This window comes from Hyaena hyaena, unplaced genomic scaffold (genome assembly GCF_003009895.1).
Source record: "Hyaena hyaena isolate Hyena2069 unplaced genomic scaffold, ASM300989v1 scaffold_509, whole genome shotgun sequence".
Taxonomy (NCBI): domain Eukaryota; kingdom Metazoa; phylum Chordata; class Mammalia; order Carnivora; family Hyaenidae; genus Hyaena; species Hyaena hyaena.
Window position 1 is genome coordinate 1270482 of NW_024081142.1, and position 16733 is coordinate 1287214.

Consider the following 16733-nt stretch of genomic DNA (forward strand, 5'->3'; position numbering starts at 1 on the left):
TAAAATCATTATTGAAAACTTATGAGAAATTTCCAGGATGAAAACTATGTTCCTATTAAAATAAATTTAAAATTAAAATGTTCCTATTAAAATCATGCAATGAGAAAAAAAGTTCATATACAATATTAATGGAAAAAGCAGGATACAAAATTTTCTAAATTTTATCAGAAAAAAAGCATTAATTATGAAAAAAAAGAATATTAGAGCAGATGATCCAATCAAGAAAATAAACATTCAAATGTTCACCATTAGCAGCTGACAATGAATTTTTTAGATTAATACACACTAGTTTACATATTTTTCATACTATCTTCTTTCACATAAATGAGTATCTTGTATTGCCTCCCACTTAGCATGTAACTTAGACTGGTACCATTTGCTGGTGATTCCAGTTTGAATTCTTATATCTACAAAATTTTCTATTTGTTAATGATATCTTAAAAACATATTATCATTGATAAACATTCATTAAACAATAAAATTGCCAAGCACTCTGTTAGGCTTTGGAATAAAAAGATGTATTAAAAACCTCAACCTCAGGAAACTCACAACCTAAAAGAGAAGAAATTATAAAGAATGCGAAAGCATGTGACAAGTAAAAGTAAGAATGTGTGCACAGAGGCAAACCATGAGAGACTCTTGAATGCTGACAAAAACTGAGGACTGATGGATGTGGGGAGGGGGAGGTGGGATGGGCATGGAGGAGGGCACCTGGGATGAGCACTCGGTGTTATGTGGAAACCAATTTGACAATAAACTATTTGTAACAAAAAAAAAAAAAAAAAAGAATGTGTGCACAAACTTTAATATTAACACTGCTGAGTAAGTTATTACCTCAACAGGTAACTGGGCAAAAGAAACAGATATTTATTAATTCAGCAAATTTTGCTGAGCAACTGCTATGTGCTGGGCACAAAGGTAGGTACTAAGAATATAGATCTTAATTCAATAGACATTTCCTCATAGAAATGATTTTCTAGGAAAGGATGCCAACATTAAACAATCACAGAAATAACTAGTTACAACTGTGATAAATCTAAGGAGAAAAAAAGTCCTGGATCTAAAACTATATAAGAACAGAGATGACAGGAAGACAGTAAGGGATAGAAGACTGATAAGACACAGGAATTACAACTGATAAACTTTCTGAGAACTTAAGTTGAAACCAGAAGAAAGAAGAAAAATCAGCCAGACAAAAATGGAACAAATATTTTTTTCACATCATTAGGGAAAAAGAAGACAGACCTTAACCTAGTTGTAGAACTGAGAAGATAGACAGATCACAGATGGATCACGTAAACAGTTTACATGGATTACCTCATTTACTACTCTCTTCATAAGACCTGGAAGGGAGGTCTTATTTAATCCCCACTTTATGATGAGGAAGTTGAGAGTAAGAGAGGTTAATTCAAGACAACACAAGCTGAGCTGAGATTTATCTATTACTAGGTAAAACTGAATGGCAAATTTGGGAAACTACAAGTAGCTCCTTGTACCTAAAGTTAGGTGGTAAGGGTAACAGGTGAAGCTAAAAAGGAAAAAATTATTACACGATGGCGCGCGTGCACACATACACACGACACACACACACACACACACACACACCACTGATCATGTCTTTTAAAATTTATACTTAAATTTATAAACATTCTAATTGTATGATCCGTCAATAATGCAAACTAATAATTTTCTCAGAAAACTGATAAACTGTCACATGCCTATCTATACATAAGATCCAATATCCACTTTCAAACTGGATATTTTATAAGAAAACCATATAGCCTTTATGACCATTAATATCACAGACTGCTAAAAAAAAAAAGGTAAACACTAAGCAGTAGGTGCACAAAACAATATTACTGGGCATTAAAAAAATTGAAGACTTTTTATATTTTACCTATAAAAGGCTCTTTTATAGTAGTCAAATAACTGAAAAACAGCAGTCATATTAATCCATTTTCTCTTGTAAGATTTCCATTATAGGAAAGCTATTTGATACAACGAAGGCATAGAAAGCAAAGCATATTGTTAGCTACTTAAAAAAAAAACCAAAAAACAGTTCATCCATGTGCTGACATGTTCGAGAATTAAATCCTAATGATGAATTAGATATCCTGCAAAGGAAAAATTTTGACCCTCTGAAATACAGTACATGAGGGCAAGGGGAATACTCAAAAGTTTGAGGTCTATTGTATACAGAGTCCTAGCTGATACCGATACTTGATGGACTCTAAGCATCATCGACTCAGGAGAGTGAGGATATATGAGAGCCAAGATCCAGCTCGTCACTGATCCAACGGGTCCATTAGCCCAACTACTGGCCATTTCCCCAGTCTGCAAACATGTAAGAGGGACAGACATACTTGATGGCTGACATAACTCCCGCAGTGGGTCCTTGGTCTATAGCTTCTCTCCTTCAATTTACATGTATAGCCTTATGAGGCACCCCTTAGAACCTGCTGATGGAGAAGGAAACAGCCTTGGAGAGTTGGCTAGGCATGTAGGTGCCAACTAACAATGGATAGCAGCTGCAATGAAAACTTCATTCAGGGGAGGCCTTAAAATTCAGTGGCAAGAAAAAATCCTCTCAATAGGCAACATTTGGTAAATACAACTGGCCATCATCCTAGGTAGATGGAGAACTGACCTTAGGTTAGAATACATATGGACTCACAGATAATGGCAAAGGGCCTGGCTATGAGAGGACAAAGACTGGAAGACTGAAGATGGAAGAATGTGGTATAGAGGCATGTGCATGGATACATGAAAGTGGGCACAGAGTGTGAAGATCATTGTATCACATGTTAACATCCACCAGCAGACATCCATCATGGAAGGTCAATCAAACAATCATGCAGACAAAATGATTCTGTCAGTTGACATCAGCCAGCCTTTGGCCAGCACTGGCACACTGGGGGGACATGAACAGAAAGATCACAGTACAAAGACAACATGGCCCCAACAGCATGAGGTCCTACTTACCGAGACTGATCCAGGTACTGTCAAAGCTGAATTTCTAGCCTAACAGTGTCAGAAACCAACTCTGAGCCCCTGAAATAACCCATCCTTCAAGAAGACTACTAATCAACCACGTGGTGGCAAGCTGATTACTTGGTTCCTTTCCATTTTGGATGAGTAATTCATTCTGACAAGAATAAAAACATTCAAGATGGGTCTCGCTCTCCTCAGAGGGAGTGTTTGTTCCTGTGGCACTGGATCCCGCATATCACAACAGAGCAAAAGACCTATTTTACAGCAAACGAGGGAACCATGGATCCACTGGTCATCTTACAAACCACACCACCCAGAAGCTGCCAGTCTAATAGGGCCCTGGAACAGTCTGCTGAAGGCATAGCTGAAGTGCCAGTTCAGAGACAACAACTCAATAAAGATGGAGCACTCTTCTTCAAGATGCAGTATATATTCTGAATTTAAAACCTTTATATGAGGGGTGCCTGGGTGGCTCAGTTAAGCATCCAACTCTTGATCTCTGCTAGGTCATGATCTCACGGTTCAGGAGTTCGAGACTCATGTCAGGCTCTGTGCTGATTATAAAGAGCCTGCTTGGAATTCTCTCCCTCTCTCTTTGCCCACTTGTGCACTCATGCGCTCTCTCTCTCTCTTTCAAAATAAATAAATAAACTTAAAAAAAAAACAAAAAACCTTTATATGATGCTGTGTTCCCACAGGAAAAACAGGAGTCTGAGAACAAAGTATAAAAGCAGAAGTGGTCCTGATTATAATGACTCTCAATTTGTGCTCGCTATTCCCACAATTCTGGAGTCTACAGGGTTAGAAGTCTTGATCTCCAAAGGCAAAGATTTCCTTGCCTGGGAATATGGGAATATAGTAAGAGCCCCATTAAACTATAGCTACAAGTGCTGCCTGGGCACTCTGACTGCTTATATCCAGAGGATAAAAGGCAAGAAGAAGAGTGACCATCTTGGCAGAGGCTATGGATTCTGATCACCAGGAGGCAGGGCTGCTATTACATAATAGGTACAAGAACAATATTTGTGACACACAGATATCTTCATGGAGATCTCTTGGTACTCCTTTGACCAATTCTCAAAGTACACAAACAAGTGTAGCAACCCTGGCCTAAGATGGGTATGGTAACCAGTTAAGTCACCAAGAGTAGTGGAGGCACTAGCTGAAAGGGGGTATTAAAATGGAGAACAGAGAAGGGACACATAGAGAACTGAGTATCAGTTGCAACTGGAAACCAGTCACACTAGTGGGAACCACAGTTCATCCCACTAATCTTCTAATTTTTTTCCCGACTGGAATGCCAAAAGAGCTGCTCCCCAAATGTGTATGAAAAAGTGGAGTCTAGTGGCAGAGGAGTGATCTGTGGTGGACACACTGACATACAAATTTCCCTTCAAGAAGGGACTTGTTCTAGCTGCTAGCAGTGCTGTGCTGTCAGTAGAGAGCCTTCAGCTGGCAGTATTTTCAGGGATCACCTCAACTGCAGAGAACCAATTCATTCAATATCATACCTTTCCCAGTGTGGTTAGGACAATTTTGTCAGATACGGACAATTTTGGTCTAAAGCAGGACAACTCCGACAGTTCATTTTTGTTTCAGAACTCAGGCCAGGGGCCAAAAACACTCTTATTGGGCCAGCACTGGAACTCTTTCTCCATGCGCCCAATCTTGCATCCTTTACCCTGCCTCTTCACAGATATTCATCCCAAGGGTACCTCCTAATAAATATTCTGCACACTAAACTCTGTCTCAAAGTCTGCTTCTCAGAGAATTCAACCTGGAACACTGTAGTAGTCCAATGGACAGATGATGATAATAGCTCAAACAGAAGTGACAGTGGTGAAGGTGCTAAGGAATGATCAGGTTCATGACATTTTAAAGGATGTATTCAAACAAAGTGCTGGATTGAATGTGGAAACAAATTTAAAAAGGACATCATGATTATTCACGGAGGAATGCAGCCTGAACAACTGTGTGAATGGTGGGTGATGTCATTTACTAAGACTGGAAAGAGATGGAAGAGGGAGTGAGGAAATGAGTTCTGTTGCAGATGCCTGTTATATTTGCACTTACTGTTAGATATACAGTAAGTCCAAATACAGAACACATGATTAGAAAAATAAGTTTGTATTATAGGGAAGAAACTAGAGCTAGATATAAAATTAGAGTTATTTAAAATCTCAGAACTAGATGAAATTTAGGAAGGAGAAGAGGATGCCAACAACATTCAGAGACAGATGAAGGAAAAGATCCAACAAAAGAGACAAAGTAGGAGGAACTAGAGAAGGAGAAGGAAGACTCAGGAGTGAAGAGTATCCTGGAAGCAAAGGCAAGTTTTATCTCAGAGGCAATCAAAGTATCACTAGAGTTTTAAGATAAATCAGCTACCGCTCCAATGGAAGTTCCAAAAAAGCAAAAAGCAAAACCAAACAAAACCTTTTCTGCTTATAAAACCAAATGAATCCCAATAACTTGCTAATACTTTATCTTGCTGCAAAGGCATTTGCAAATAAGATAGCCAAATTAACAGATTCTAAGACCTCCAAATGACCAAGTCATCCCAAAGGATTCTCAAAAACACAGTAAATAATCCCCCCAAAACCTTTTAGAATTTCACAAACCTAACAAACCTACCTTCTATTTCACTATAGTAACTAAAAGCAAAAATTGTCCCAACAAAAACAAAAAGCTAAGAAGTATGCACTACCGGCTAAAGGGCTATTATATTAAATTCAACTTTACATAATTCATTATTGTGTTGGTCTTTTTTTATTTATTTTTTTAACAAATGCTACCAATTGTAAGAAAGACATGGAGTTTGTGGTTATTTCTATTAAACACTAAGACATCAAGCCCTTGGACAGGAACATAAATCCCTAATTTAACATTTTTTGAGAAAACTGAACTTTTATATTTTCTTACAGCATCCTTTCCCAAAACAAATCCAATACAATGTGTTGCAATCAACCATAAAGTCAAAGAAACTGTAACATTTTGCCCTAGCCTAGGTAAAAAAAAAAATTAAAATTAATTAGTTAAAAAATATGGCTCAAAGGATTTCAGAAGTATTTCTGTATTCTATTTAGCCAACAAATCCATGGGTTCAAGTACTACCTACAAGGTATTTTTCTTAAATTTATTGTGCATACCATGCCAAACTAATCCTTAAAACACTGTCTTCTGGGGCACCTGGGTGGCTCAGTTGCTTAGGCATCCAACTTCAGTTCACGTCATAATCTCGTGGTTGACGAGTTCAAGCCCCGAGTGAGGCTCTGTGCTGACAGCTCAGAGCCTGAAGCCTGCTTTGGATTCTGTGTCTCCCTGTCTCTCTGCCCCTCCCCTGCTCATATTCTCTCTCTATCTCTCAAAATTAAAAAAAAAAGGCACTGCTTTTTTATTCAGAAACTTCCCTATGCAATTCCTAAACTATTCAAGTTCACGCTCTTCTATCTACCCTTTAAGAGTCTTAACTTACATTTCCTACCCAATTTCTTTGCTCCCCAAAATGAACAGCCACACTAGCATCAGCCTATTTCAGCTTCCTTACATGTGGCCAGGTAACTCATCCCACAAGGCCACTCTCTCCTCCAACAATTTAAACACCTTTATAGAATTACTCAAAGTCTGGCTCAACTCCCGTTTCTTCCTTGAAGAGTTCCTTCCCTACATGACCTCCACTGATTTCTTCACTCTTTAAACCCCTAAGAGGCTTAGAAATTCAAACCTCAACACAGAATATACTATCATTTATTGTTTTACAATAACTTTTGTAAGTTTCACTCTTCTCCACACTTAAATTGAAAGCAGAGGCAGCATCTGTCACACATTTCTTGCTTTCCAACTGTGGTCAATAGAATAATGTTGAGCACCACAGATGCATAATAAATCAAAAACACTTGCTAGTTAGGACTATTGCCAAATCCCCTGCAGAGGATCTTGAAAATCAAGCTCTGATCCGTACATACAAAATCAGAAAAGCAGTACTACCACCCACACCCCAAAAATAAAGAATAGGCATTCTATGGTAATGTAAATCCAAAGTTTTATCAAAAACCAAATATAAGCCTTATGCAATTCTAGCACTGGAACTAAATAAGTTTTACTACACTTAGCCTCTCCTTTTTAACTCTATTTGATTTGGTTTTCATGAGACTCTATGTGTTTTATGATAGAATAATAAATGAATTACATTTACTGAGTACTGATTTTTTTTTTAAAGCACTACAAAATGTTTTATTTTGTGTCAGGCTGGCAAAATGGATTCATTCTATCCATGGAAAGGTAGGAAGACAAAGCATATTAAGACACTTATAAACACAGGGGCGCCTGGGTGGCTCAGTCGGTTAAGTGCTGGACTTCAGCTCAGGTCGTGATCTCGCAGTCCATGAGTTCAAGCCCTGCATCGGGCTCTGTGCTGACAGCTAGCTCAGAGCCTGAAGCCTGCTACAGATTCTGTGTTTCCCTCTCTCCACCCCTCCCCCACTTGTGCTCTGTCTCTCTCTCAAAAATAAACATTAAAAACATTTTTTTAAAAAGACACTTAAATACAACTAAGGCAAACTTTGTAAAAGTTAAGTTTGAAAACTACCTGCAACACTTTGAGATGAATAGTGTTATTTTATTTTTTAATTATAGTTTATTATCAAGTTGGTTTCCATACAACACCCAGTGCTCATCCCAACAAGTACCCTCCTCCATGCCCATAACCCATTTTCCCCTCTCCCCCATCCCCATCAACCCTCAGTTTGTTCCCAGTATTTAAGAGTCTCTTATGGTTTGCCTCCCTCCCTCTCCCCCACTATTTTTTCCACTTCCCCTCCCCTATGGTCCTGTGTTAAGTTTCTCCTGTTCCACATATGAGTGAAAACATATGTTATCTGTCTTTCTCTGGCTGACTTATTTCACTAGTTTTATTTTTTTAAGTCATTTTTTAATATTTATCTTGAAGGAGATGGCAGCTCTTTAAACTATGATAAAACTATCCAATTAATCATATTAGTAGAACTGTTTTGAAGACAATTATATATGGTGGTACTTTAGACTTCTATGAAATATTTTAGTTTCTCTTACACAAAATCTCTCTTCAGAATAGACTATATCTCACTTCTGACAGTAAAGTAATATCTGGTTTCCATGCCTAAAAGAGAAAGGTAACAAAACATTACATTTTTTTACACCAGTCTCAAATGAATCACAGAATTAGGTTTAAAAATGTTTAAGCTAGAATGGTCATTAAATATCATCTTACCCTAGTCCCTTCAACTCCTTTTTATATATAAGTAACTGAGGCAATGAAATTTAAGTCTTAAATTATTAGCCCAGTATTCTAACCAGAGATTTTTCCATTCTATTATGGTGTCTTTTAAAATTATATAAAGACCACAAAAATTATCATCTAAAGTATCTAACAAAATCTTACATTAGCATTTCAAATCGAAGTAAACACATTTACCAATTTACACATTTAATATATTACAGGCACTTAATAAATGCCTCTGGGATAAAATTAAGCAAGTGGATCCAAGGAATTGTTCACTTTTTTGATTCATTATATTCTTAACAAAAATGTATACATATGATATAATTAACTATATTGTTATTACTATTTTCATATTTCCATTCCAAAGAAAGAAAACAGCATCAGAATAGTACAAGTTTTTAAAATATCTTATATACGTAAACTTTTAGCAATAAAAGCTTTTAAACTATATACCATTCAACTCCTGAACACACCAGGAAACTCAACATTTTACATTAATTACACTTACACAGTCAATAAATGATCTTCCATTTAACAGCTTGTTCATTTCAAAAGTTCACTACCAGGTTGGTTTGACTGGAGAATTCAGACTACAAAATACTTAAATATAAACCCATTCTTACTGTTTAAGCGTCTGCCTCTACCTTCACCACTCTATTCAGAGTGGCAGAAGCCTACTAAATCTTGATGTAGATAAGGAGTTGATCAGCCCCGGTTCCAATCATCTATTACAGTACAATAACCACTCCAATAAATTAATGGCTTAAAATAACAATGATGATTATTGTGTTCACAAATCTGCTATTTGGGCATGGCTCAGCAGGGAAATCTCATCTCTGTTCCATGTCACATCTGCTGAATCAGTTCAACTTGGGGCTAGAAGGTCTACTTTCAAGCTAGCAAGTTGATATTGACTATGAGCCAGGAGTTCAGTCAGAGCTGAAAGCCTTGGTTCTCTCATTGGGCTATGTGGCATAAGTGCCGGGTTCTAAGAGGGGGAATCCAAAGAAGGTCAAGCATATTGCCTTTTATGACCTTACCCTGGAAATCACATAGTATCACTTCTACTATAGTTACAGGCCTGCCTAGATTCAAGAAGGCAGCATTGACCCTATCTCTCAACAGGAGTGTCAACATCTCATTATAGGATAGCAAATTGTGGCCATCCTGGAAAATACAACTCTCCACACCACCTTTTTATAATTCTCCCCCTACTGTGATCTCCTACCTCCAGGATTATTTCTTCTTAGTCTCCTTTGAAGGCTTTTTCTCCCTGACCTATTTATTCTCAATCTAGTCCTCTTCTCAATCCACTTACCAATATTAATTTTAAAAAACTACTACTCTTCTAATGGCATTCTTCTAAGCAGTTCAAACATCAATTTATTTAATCTTCGAAATAACTCTCTAAGGTAGGTACAATTACTATCCTCATTTTATAGGTAAGAAAACAGGTACAGAAAGGTCAGGTAACTTGTCCAAGATCATAAAATAAAAAGGGACAAAGATGTCATCCATTCCCGGGTCTAAACTGCCACCTATAAAAGATGAAGATTCCCATAATAATTTGTTATCTCTACCTGTGGTCTCTTCCTGGGATACTAATTCATATTTCCAACTGCCTTCTGTTCTTCTTTACCAGGATGTCTTACTAAAAACTTAAAATATAGGTTTAAAAAACAAGTACATGATCTCTTCCCCCTGAAAGAGTCCTTCCTATTTTCTCTGTCACAGTTAATGAATCACCAACCACCTACTTTTCCAACTTCATAAATTTGGGATTAACTACTCAGTAATCAAAATCTTTTTATTCTTCTTCCAAAATGTCTTCCCAAATTTTTGTTTTCTCTGTCCCTACTGAATTAGGTCAGAATTTCACATGCCTAGACAAGAACTATGCCTGGTAGGGTACGACCTCTATTTTCCCAGCTAACAATCTCTTCCTCATTGAAGTCCATTCCCCACAGTAACATTAAATTATCTGCCTCTCCACTCCTACTCCCCTCCCATAAAAGTCATGTCAGCACCCATAAGCATGGCCTATAAGGCTTTCTCAAAGATCTCCCCAAATGGTCTCTGTGGTCCGAATGCCTTGCTATGAACCACCACTCCACATGCCTAAAACATGCATAACTAGACCCGATCTCTTCTCAACTCAATATGTTTTCCTGAATATAGCTCACCTTAAAAATTAGTCACTTCTTTCTCTGCCTTGGAATGCCCTTCTTCTGCTTGAAAAGTTTCTAGTCATCTATCAATATGCATATCAATGACAATATTTATATGTCATTACTATATGAAAGTTTTACTAATTATCCTAGGAAGAGATTCTGTACTTGCACTATACTGTGTGTCTGTTAATACAGGTCTTCCTGTAATATAATAAAGTATATATACATATATGTTTTTTTTACAAATAGTTTATTGTCAAGTTGGTTTCCATATAACACCCAGTGCTCATCCCCACAAGTGCCCTCCTTCATGCCCATCTCCCCCCTCCCCACCGACACCCATCAGTCCTCAGTTTGTTCTCAACATTCAAGAGTCTCTCATGGTTTGCCTCTCTCCCTCTCCCCCACTATTTACCCCCTTCTTCTCCCCCATGGTCCTCCATTAGGTTCCTCCTAATCCTCCTATACATGCAAACATATGGTATTTGTCCTTCTCTGCTGACTTATTTCGCTCAGCATAACACCCTCAAGGTCCAACCATGTTGTTACACATGGCCAGATTTCATTCTTTCTCACTGCCATGTAGTAGTCCATCGTATAAATAAACCACATCTTCTTGATCCATTCATCCGTTGATGGACACTTAGGCTCTTTCCATGTTTTGGCTGTTGTTGAGAGTGCTGCTAGAATATATATACATATATATTTTTAAAGAAATATACAATTTAGTCTTTGTGCTTAGCTGACTACAGCTCCTAAAACCTTTCTTTTTTCCCTAGTGAAAAATGTGCTAGGAGCATCCTTTGTTCTAATATTTGGTCTTTGACCCTGGTTCCAGACACAGAGCTCCTAAAACCCTCGTAATTTCCTGAATGATGTGGTTGATAGGATCATCTGACATAGAGCTCCTAAATCTTGGAATTTCCTGAGTGACAGAAGTGTCTTTTGTTCTACTGAAGCAACAGGGCTCCTGTATGGGGGCTGGTCACCAGAAAGACCAAGCATGATTAGAAGCCTCTCTACTTCTGAATGAACTGAGTTAATAATTGATTATTCCTATGTGATAAAGCCTCTAAAAAAATCTCTAAAGTATGGGGTTCAGACAGCTTCCAGGTTGCTGAATACATCAAAGTGCTGGGAGGGTGTTGCACCCAGGGAATCCATGAAAGTGCTATGCTCTTTCCTCTATACCTGGCCCTATGCATCTCTTCTATCTGGTTGTTCCCGAGTCACATTCCTTATACTAAACTAGTAATCTAGTTAGTAAACTGTTTTCATGAGGTCTGTGACCTGTTCTAGCCAATTATCAAATCTGAGTAGGTGGTCATGAGAACCTCTAATTTACAGCTAGTGTGTCAGAAGCACAGGTGACAACCTGGACTGCCACTGGTATCTGAAGTGGCGGCATTCTTGTGGTACTGAGCCTTTAACTTGTGGGATCTGATGCTAACTCCCAGGTAGACAATGTCAGAACTGAACTGAATTGTAGCACATCCAGTCACTGTCTGCTGGAAAACTGAACTGCTGTGGGTAAAATCTGCCATCTGGGGTCAGAAATGAAGAACTGAGACTAGTGATAGCGTTGAGAGAACAGAGTTCTTTTCCGTTCACTACCCCAAGTAGGTTTTTAACTCAAATCATCTCTTAACTCCAGTACTTGAAATGACTTCTGTCCTAGTACTCAATAAGTGTTTGGGGAATAAATGCATTTTCTCAAATACATGATAACTAATTAATTGGTAGCCACGTTCCACAAACACTTATCTAACAGCTAATATGGCTAAATAAAACAAGTAGCATTTCAGCCGCTAGAAGGTAAAGGAGTATATATCTCATGGTGACTCATATTTAGCCATTTAACCGAACAAGATTTTTCAGTTCACTTAAATAGCTTTTGTAACTTAGTTTGAAAATCCAAGAAACATAACCGTGTTCATGTGCAAAAATGTGTTGTTGGCTATTTAAATTCTAATCTGGAGGTCAAAACAGCCATTGTTACCACAGTTAAATTACTTGACCTCAAATACAATTATCAAGACGCCTACATTCACAGGAAAGAAAAACTCAAATTCCTAATCCTGGCATTTAGGACCTCCACAATTAAACCCCAATTTACCTTACAAGCCACTCCTCTTCTACATGCATTCTATACTCCAGCCAAAGTGGAACTCTTCACCTTGCCTCAATGAACTATCTATACCTGCCTCCCTTGGCTTTTATTGTCTACTTTATTAGAAAGTCCCTCCACACAGTTGCGCAAACTCAAATCTAATAAATCCTTTATATATCATTCAAACGTCACCTCTTAATCCTTTCCCACTTCTAGAGGTAATCTTTCCATCTTCTCCACTCCTACAGCACTTTATCTTTTTAAAAAAATTTTTAATGTTTTCTATTTATTTCTGTGAGAGAGAGAGAGAGAGAAAGACTGCGCGAGGAGAGGGCCAGAGAGAGAAGGAGACACAGAATCCGAAGCAGGCTCCAGGCTGAGCTGGCCGGCAGCACAGTGCCCGACGCGGGGCTCGAACCCATGAACCATGTGATCATGACCTGAGCCGAAGTCGGAAGCCCAACCAATTGAGCCACCCAGGCGTCCCCAGCACTTTAGCTTTGACACCATCTGCAACTTCATTTCAAGTGTACATAGTTATATTCTCACCCCATATTAAATAATAAAGGCAAATTCTATATGTAATTAAATATTTCCCGAAGTATGCTCCATGGAATTCACAAAATTAACAAGCAGTATAAAATATAACAATCTTTAATATACTAAGGTATGTTGTAAACTCTAATGAAATAAAGTATGCCCATTTCCAAAACTTATTTGGCCTTTAAACCATTTGGGGTTTTTTGCAGCACATCTCATAGGATTAATATTTCTATGGCATGCCTTTGAGACATGCAGCCTCATTAATCTTGGCATCTTATCTTGAACTGAATAGGTACTCAACAAACATTTGTTGAATGAATGGGTAATTGAATCAATGGTTAACAAAGAGCTCTCCCATAAAGGTAGCCTGCCCAAAAAGAAAACTCCAAGAATGACAGTAGAGAAAAAACAGTAAGAGGTGAGTACAAGGTCCTCCATAATGCAGTAAGAAAAGAGAGGGATACCTGTGACAAAAGAATTTACTACCTCAGCCACTTTTCATATGCAGAGGACATAATCCAAACCACACAGGAATTCCTGTTTACAATGTCCATTTTGAGATATTCATGGAGACAGAATTTTTCAGCATATCTGTCAAAAAGGGTTGAAACTATGAAGATATTCTGGTCAATGTCCAGAACACGTTATTAAAATAACTGAATCAACCTTATTAAATCATATCCTGGAGTTTTATTTTGTTGTATGAGGGTGTTTACATGAAAGAGGAAGTCTCATAGGATCAAGAAGACTTTAAAAGAAAGACAGTGAACACTTTATGAAATTTCATGGATTCAGGGCATAATTTTGTATTGATTTAATCTCATCTTCAATATGGAAAAATGAAAGAATTCAACTTAATAGTGTATTTTTTTTTAATTTTTTTAAAAAATGTTTTATTTATTTCTAGGAGAGAGAGAGACAGCGTGAGCAGGGGAGGCTCAGAGAGAGAGGGAGTGACAGACTCTGAAACAGGCTCCAGGCTCTGAGCTGGCAGTCAGCACAGAGCCCGACGCGGGCTCAAACCCACGAACCGCGAGATCATGACCTAAGCGAAAGTCGGACGCTTAACCGACTAATCCACCCAGGCGCCCCTCAGCTTAATAGTGTATTAAAAGCAGGATGCATAAAAACAAAATATCCTGACTACATCCTGACCTGTTTCCTACAGTTCTCTAGCTGTGTCTAAAAAAGGGAAGAGAAAAAGACACTCCCTAACATGTCCTACAGATCCTATGGTAGTAGCAACAGGAAACAGCAGCGACAACTGAGGTTTGTTTTCTGTTTTCCTCCTCACTCAAAAGCAAAGAGACCAACTTTTCACTTAGGGATGAAAGCTTAGTCAAGAATAGAGTCCACTGTAGGGCTGAAAAGATAAATCCATTTCTTAATCGTTAACTATTAACATTTAACTGTAACTTTTAATGTAATATGCTTTTAATTTTGAGGAAGCAAGAAGAGAAAGTCACATGAATTAAGATCTATGCATGTTTAAGGTTGTCCTATGAACCCTGTGGCCACAGGACTAGTCTGCCATCACTGATAAGTGAATATTACCAGCTACACATAAGGAGTCACTCAGTTACGTTAAATCCGAATTTGGTTTAACTACTTTACTAAATAGCATGACCCTAGAGAGCAAATATATATATTTTCTTCTCAAAAACTACATATATATGTATTTCTCTATCTCCTCCCCTTTACACGGGGTGGGGGGGAAGAAGGGCAGAAATCAGGTATATTTTCAAGTAAGTTAGATGGACTCATGTGGTCAAACACTAAAGAAAAAGAGATATAATATGGTCCAAAACACAACTGGAAATGTCAAGCAGGATTCATTAAGCCACAGGTTAATGCCTTATGAATCAAATAACAAACTAATAGCTTCCTATTAATAGCTGGCTGGTTATATATTTCATTAAGTAAATTAAAGATCTCAACTTCATGAACAGTTTCCTACCTTTATAAGACGAGGAAGATAAACCAAAAAACTACAAAACTATTTGGTATCTTGCCCAGGAACATACAGTAAAAGCTTTTAGCAAAGGAGTGTCTTCCTGCTCCTGAATCAATCAATAAACAGATGGCACAATTATCAAATATGAGAAGTTAATATAATAAATACACCTCCCAACACTTATATCTGAGAACACACAATTACTATTTCCAAATTCTTTCTTGTAATCATAATCCTTCACTCACAAGTTACTATTTGATTATTAGCTATTATAACAATGGTATATGTTATCCCTCTCAACAAAAGCATGATCTATCCAGGAGCTGAAAGAAATCCAAACTACAGCAGCAGTAACATATGAAAAGTTCCCAATTGTAAAAACCGTGGCCAAATTTTACGCCAAAACTGCTGGCTCTTAAGCACAAAAAGAATCCAATCTTCACTTGTGGAGAAATCCTCTATTGTCAACTGTAGTCTTCTCAATTATTGTACTTCGGCTATGAAGCACACGCACTCACAAAAAGGGTCTTTCCTTCCTTTTTCACATCTGTTTTCACTTCTTTCACAAAAGGAGAGCCTTTATCATGTTCCATTGTTTGGTGGTCTAGTTAGAATTTTCCTGGTCTATTCATCGCAACCACCACAGCTTCTTACGTGGGATTTCGCTAAATTAAATGTTAAGTTTCAGAGAGTGAAAACGCTCAAGGAAACACCTTGGGATGCTCATTGTCTCAGGCACTAACGATTCTCCGGCTAGCAGTTAGGTGGTTTTACAATACATTTAAATTCCTGGAGACCCGAACGTGAATGTTTAGTTTCGCCTCCCCCTTCCGTTTGAAGGGCTAAGTGGGCCTTTATTGTCCTAAAACACAGTTCTGCCTTTTCGAATCTGAGGGGAAACTGACAGGCACCTGAGTGCCACTTGTAACGTTCACTAATGGACTAATGTTAATTACTCAACAGCGAGAGGCCCCCAATCGTCCCAATCCCAGGGGGCCCCCTTAGAATATTACGCGAGGATCCAAGCGCCAAGACGTGGCTCGCCCAACCTGGGGCTCCTGGCTCCTCTCTCCGCGCCCTGAGTCAGCCTTTCCCACTTCTCACCCCCAGTGCATCTTCCAAACGCCCAAACCTCCGACGCTCCCCTCCAGCCCTGCGGACAAAACCCACCCTCCTCCTGTGCGAGTCCGGGCCCCCTTCCCTGCCCACCTCCCCACCCGGGTTCCCCCAGCCACCCCTCCCCCATTTCACGCTCCGCCCGCGCGGCCACCAGAGCCGCCACCCCACCCCTCGCCTTTCCCACCTGGCCGCCCAGGGCTGCGCCCGCGCCGCCGCCCGCCCACCTCGCTGCCCGCGCCCCGGGCCTGCCACTCCCCGAGGAGCGGCCGGGACTCACCTCGAAGAGCTCGGCCGTCGTAGCCATCCCGGCCGGCTGAGAGGCTCGCCGCGCAGTAGAAGCCGTCTCCTCTTCACATGCTGCGCCTCAGCGGCGCCGCGCACAGCTCCCCGCTCGGCTCGCCAGCTCTGACTCCGGGCCGCCGCGGGCTCTCCCGCTCCCCACAGAGCCCAGGCGGGGCGGGAGGGCGGCCATGAAGCGAAGGCGCAGACGCCTGTCAGCTGCCTCCCGGCGCCGCCCGCGCCGCTCCCATTGTCACCGCCTCGTACGCCGGAAGTGGAGCTGCGCGCGCCCGGTCGGCTGTCGGG

At 39.4% G+C, this 16733-nt stretch overlaps 1 protein-coding gene across 1 annotated transcript in view; it reads right to left on the minus strand.

Moving 5' to 3' along the window:
* The window catches only part of EXOC5 (exocyst complex component 5), a 55406-nt gene extending 38726 nt beyond the window's left edge, over nucleotides 1-16680 (minus strand). The window contains exon 1 of the mRNA XM_039255131.1: nucleotides 16426-16680. Coding sequence (XP_039111062.1) covers nucleotides 16426-16452 — 27 coding nt within the window. The 5' untranslated portion in view covers nucleotides 16453-16680. The remainder of the gene's footprint in view (nucleotides 1-16425) is intronic.
* Nucleotides 16681-16733: the final 53 nt, after the last annotated feature.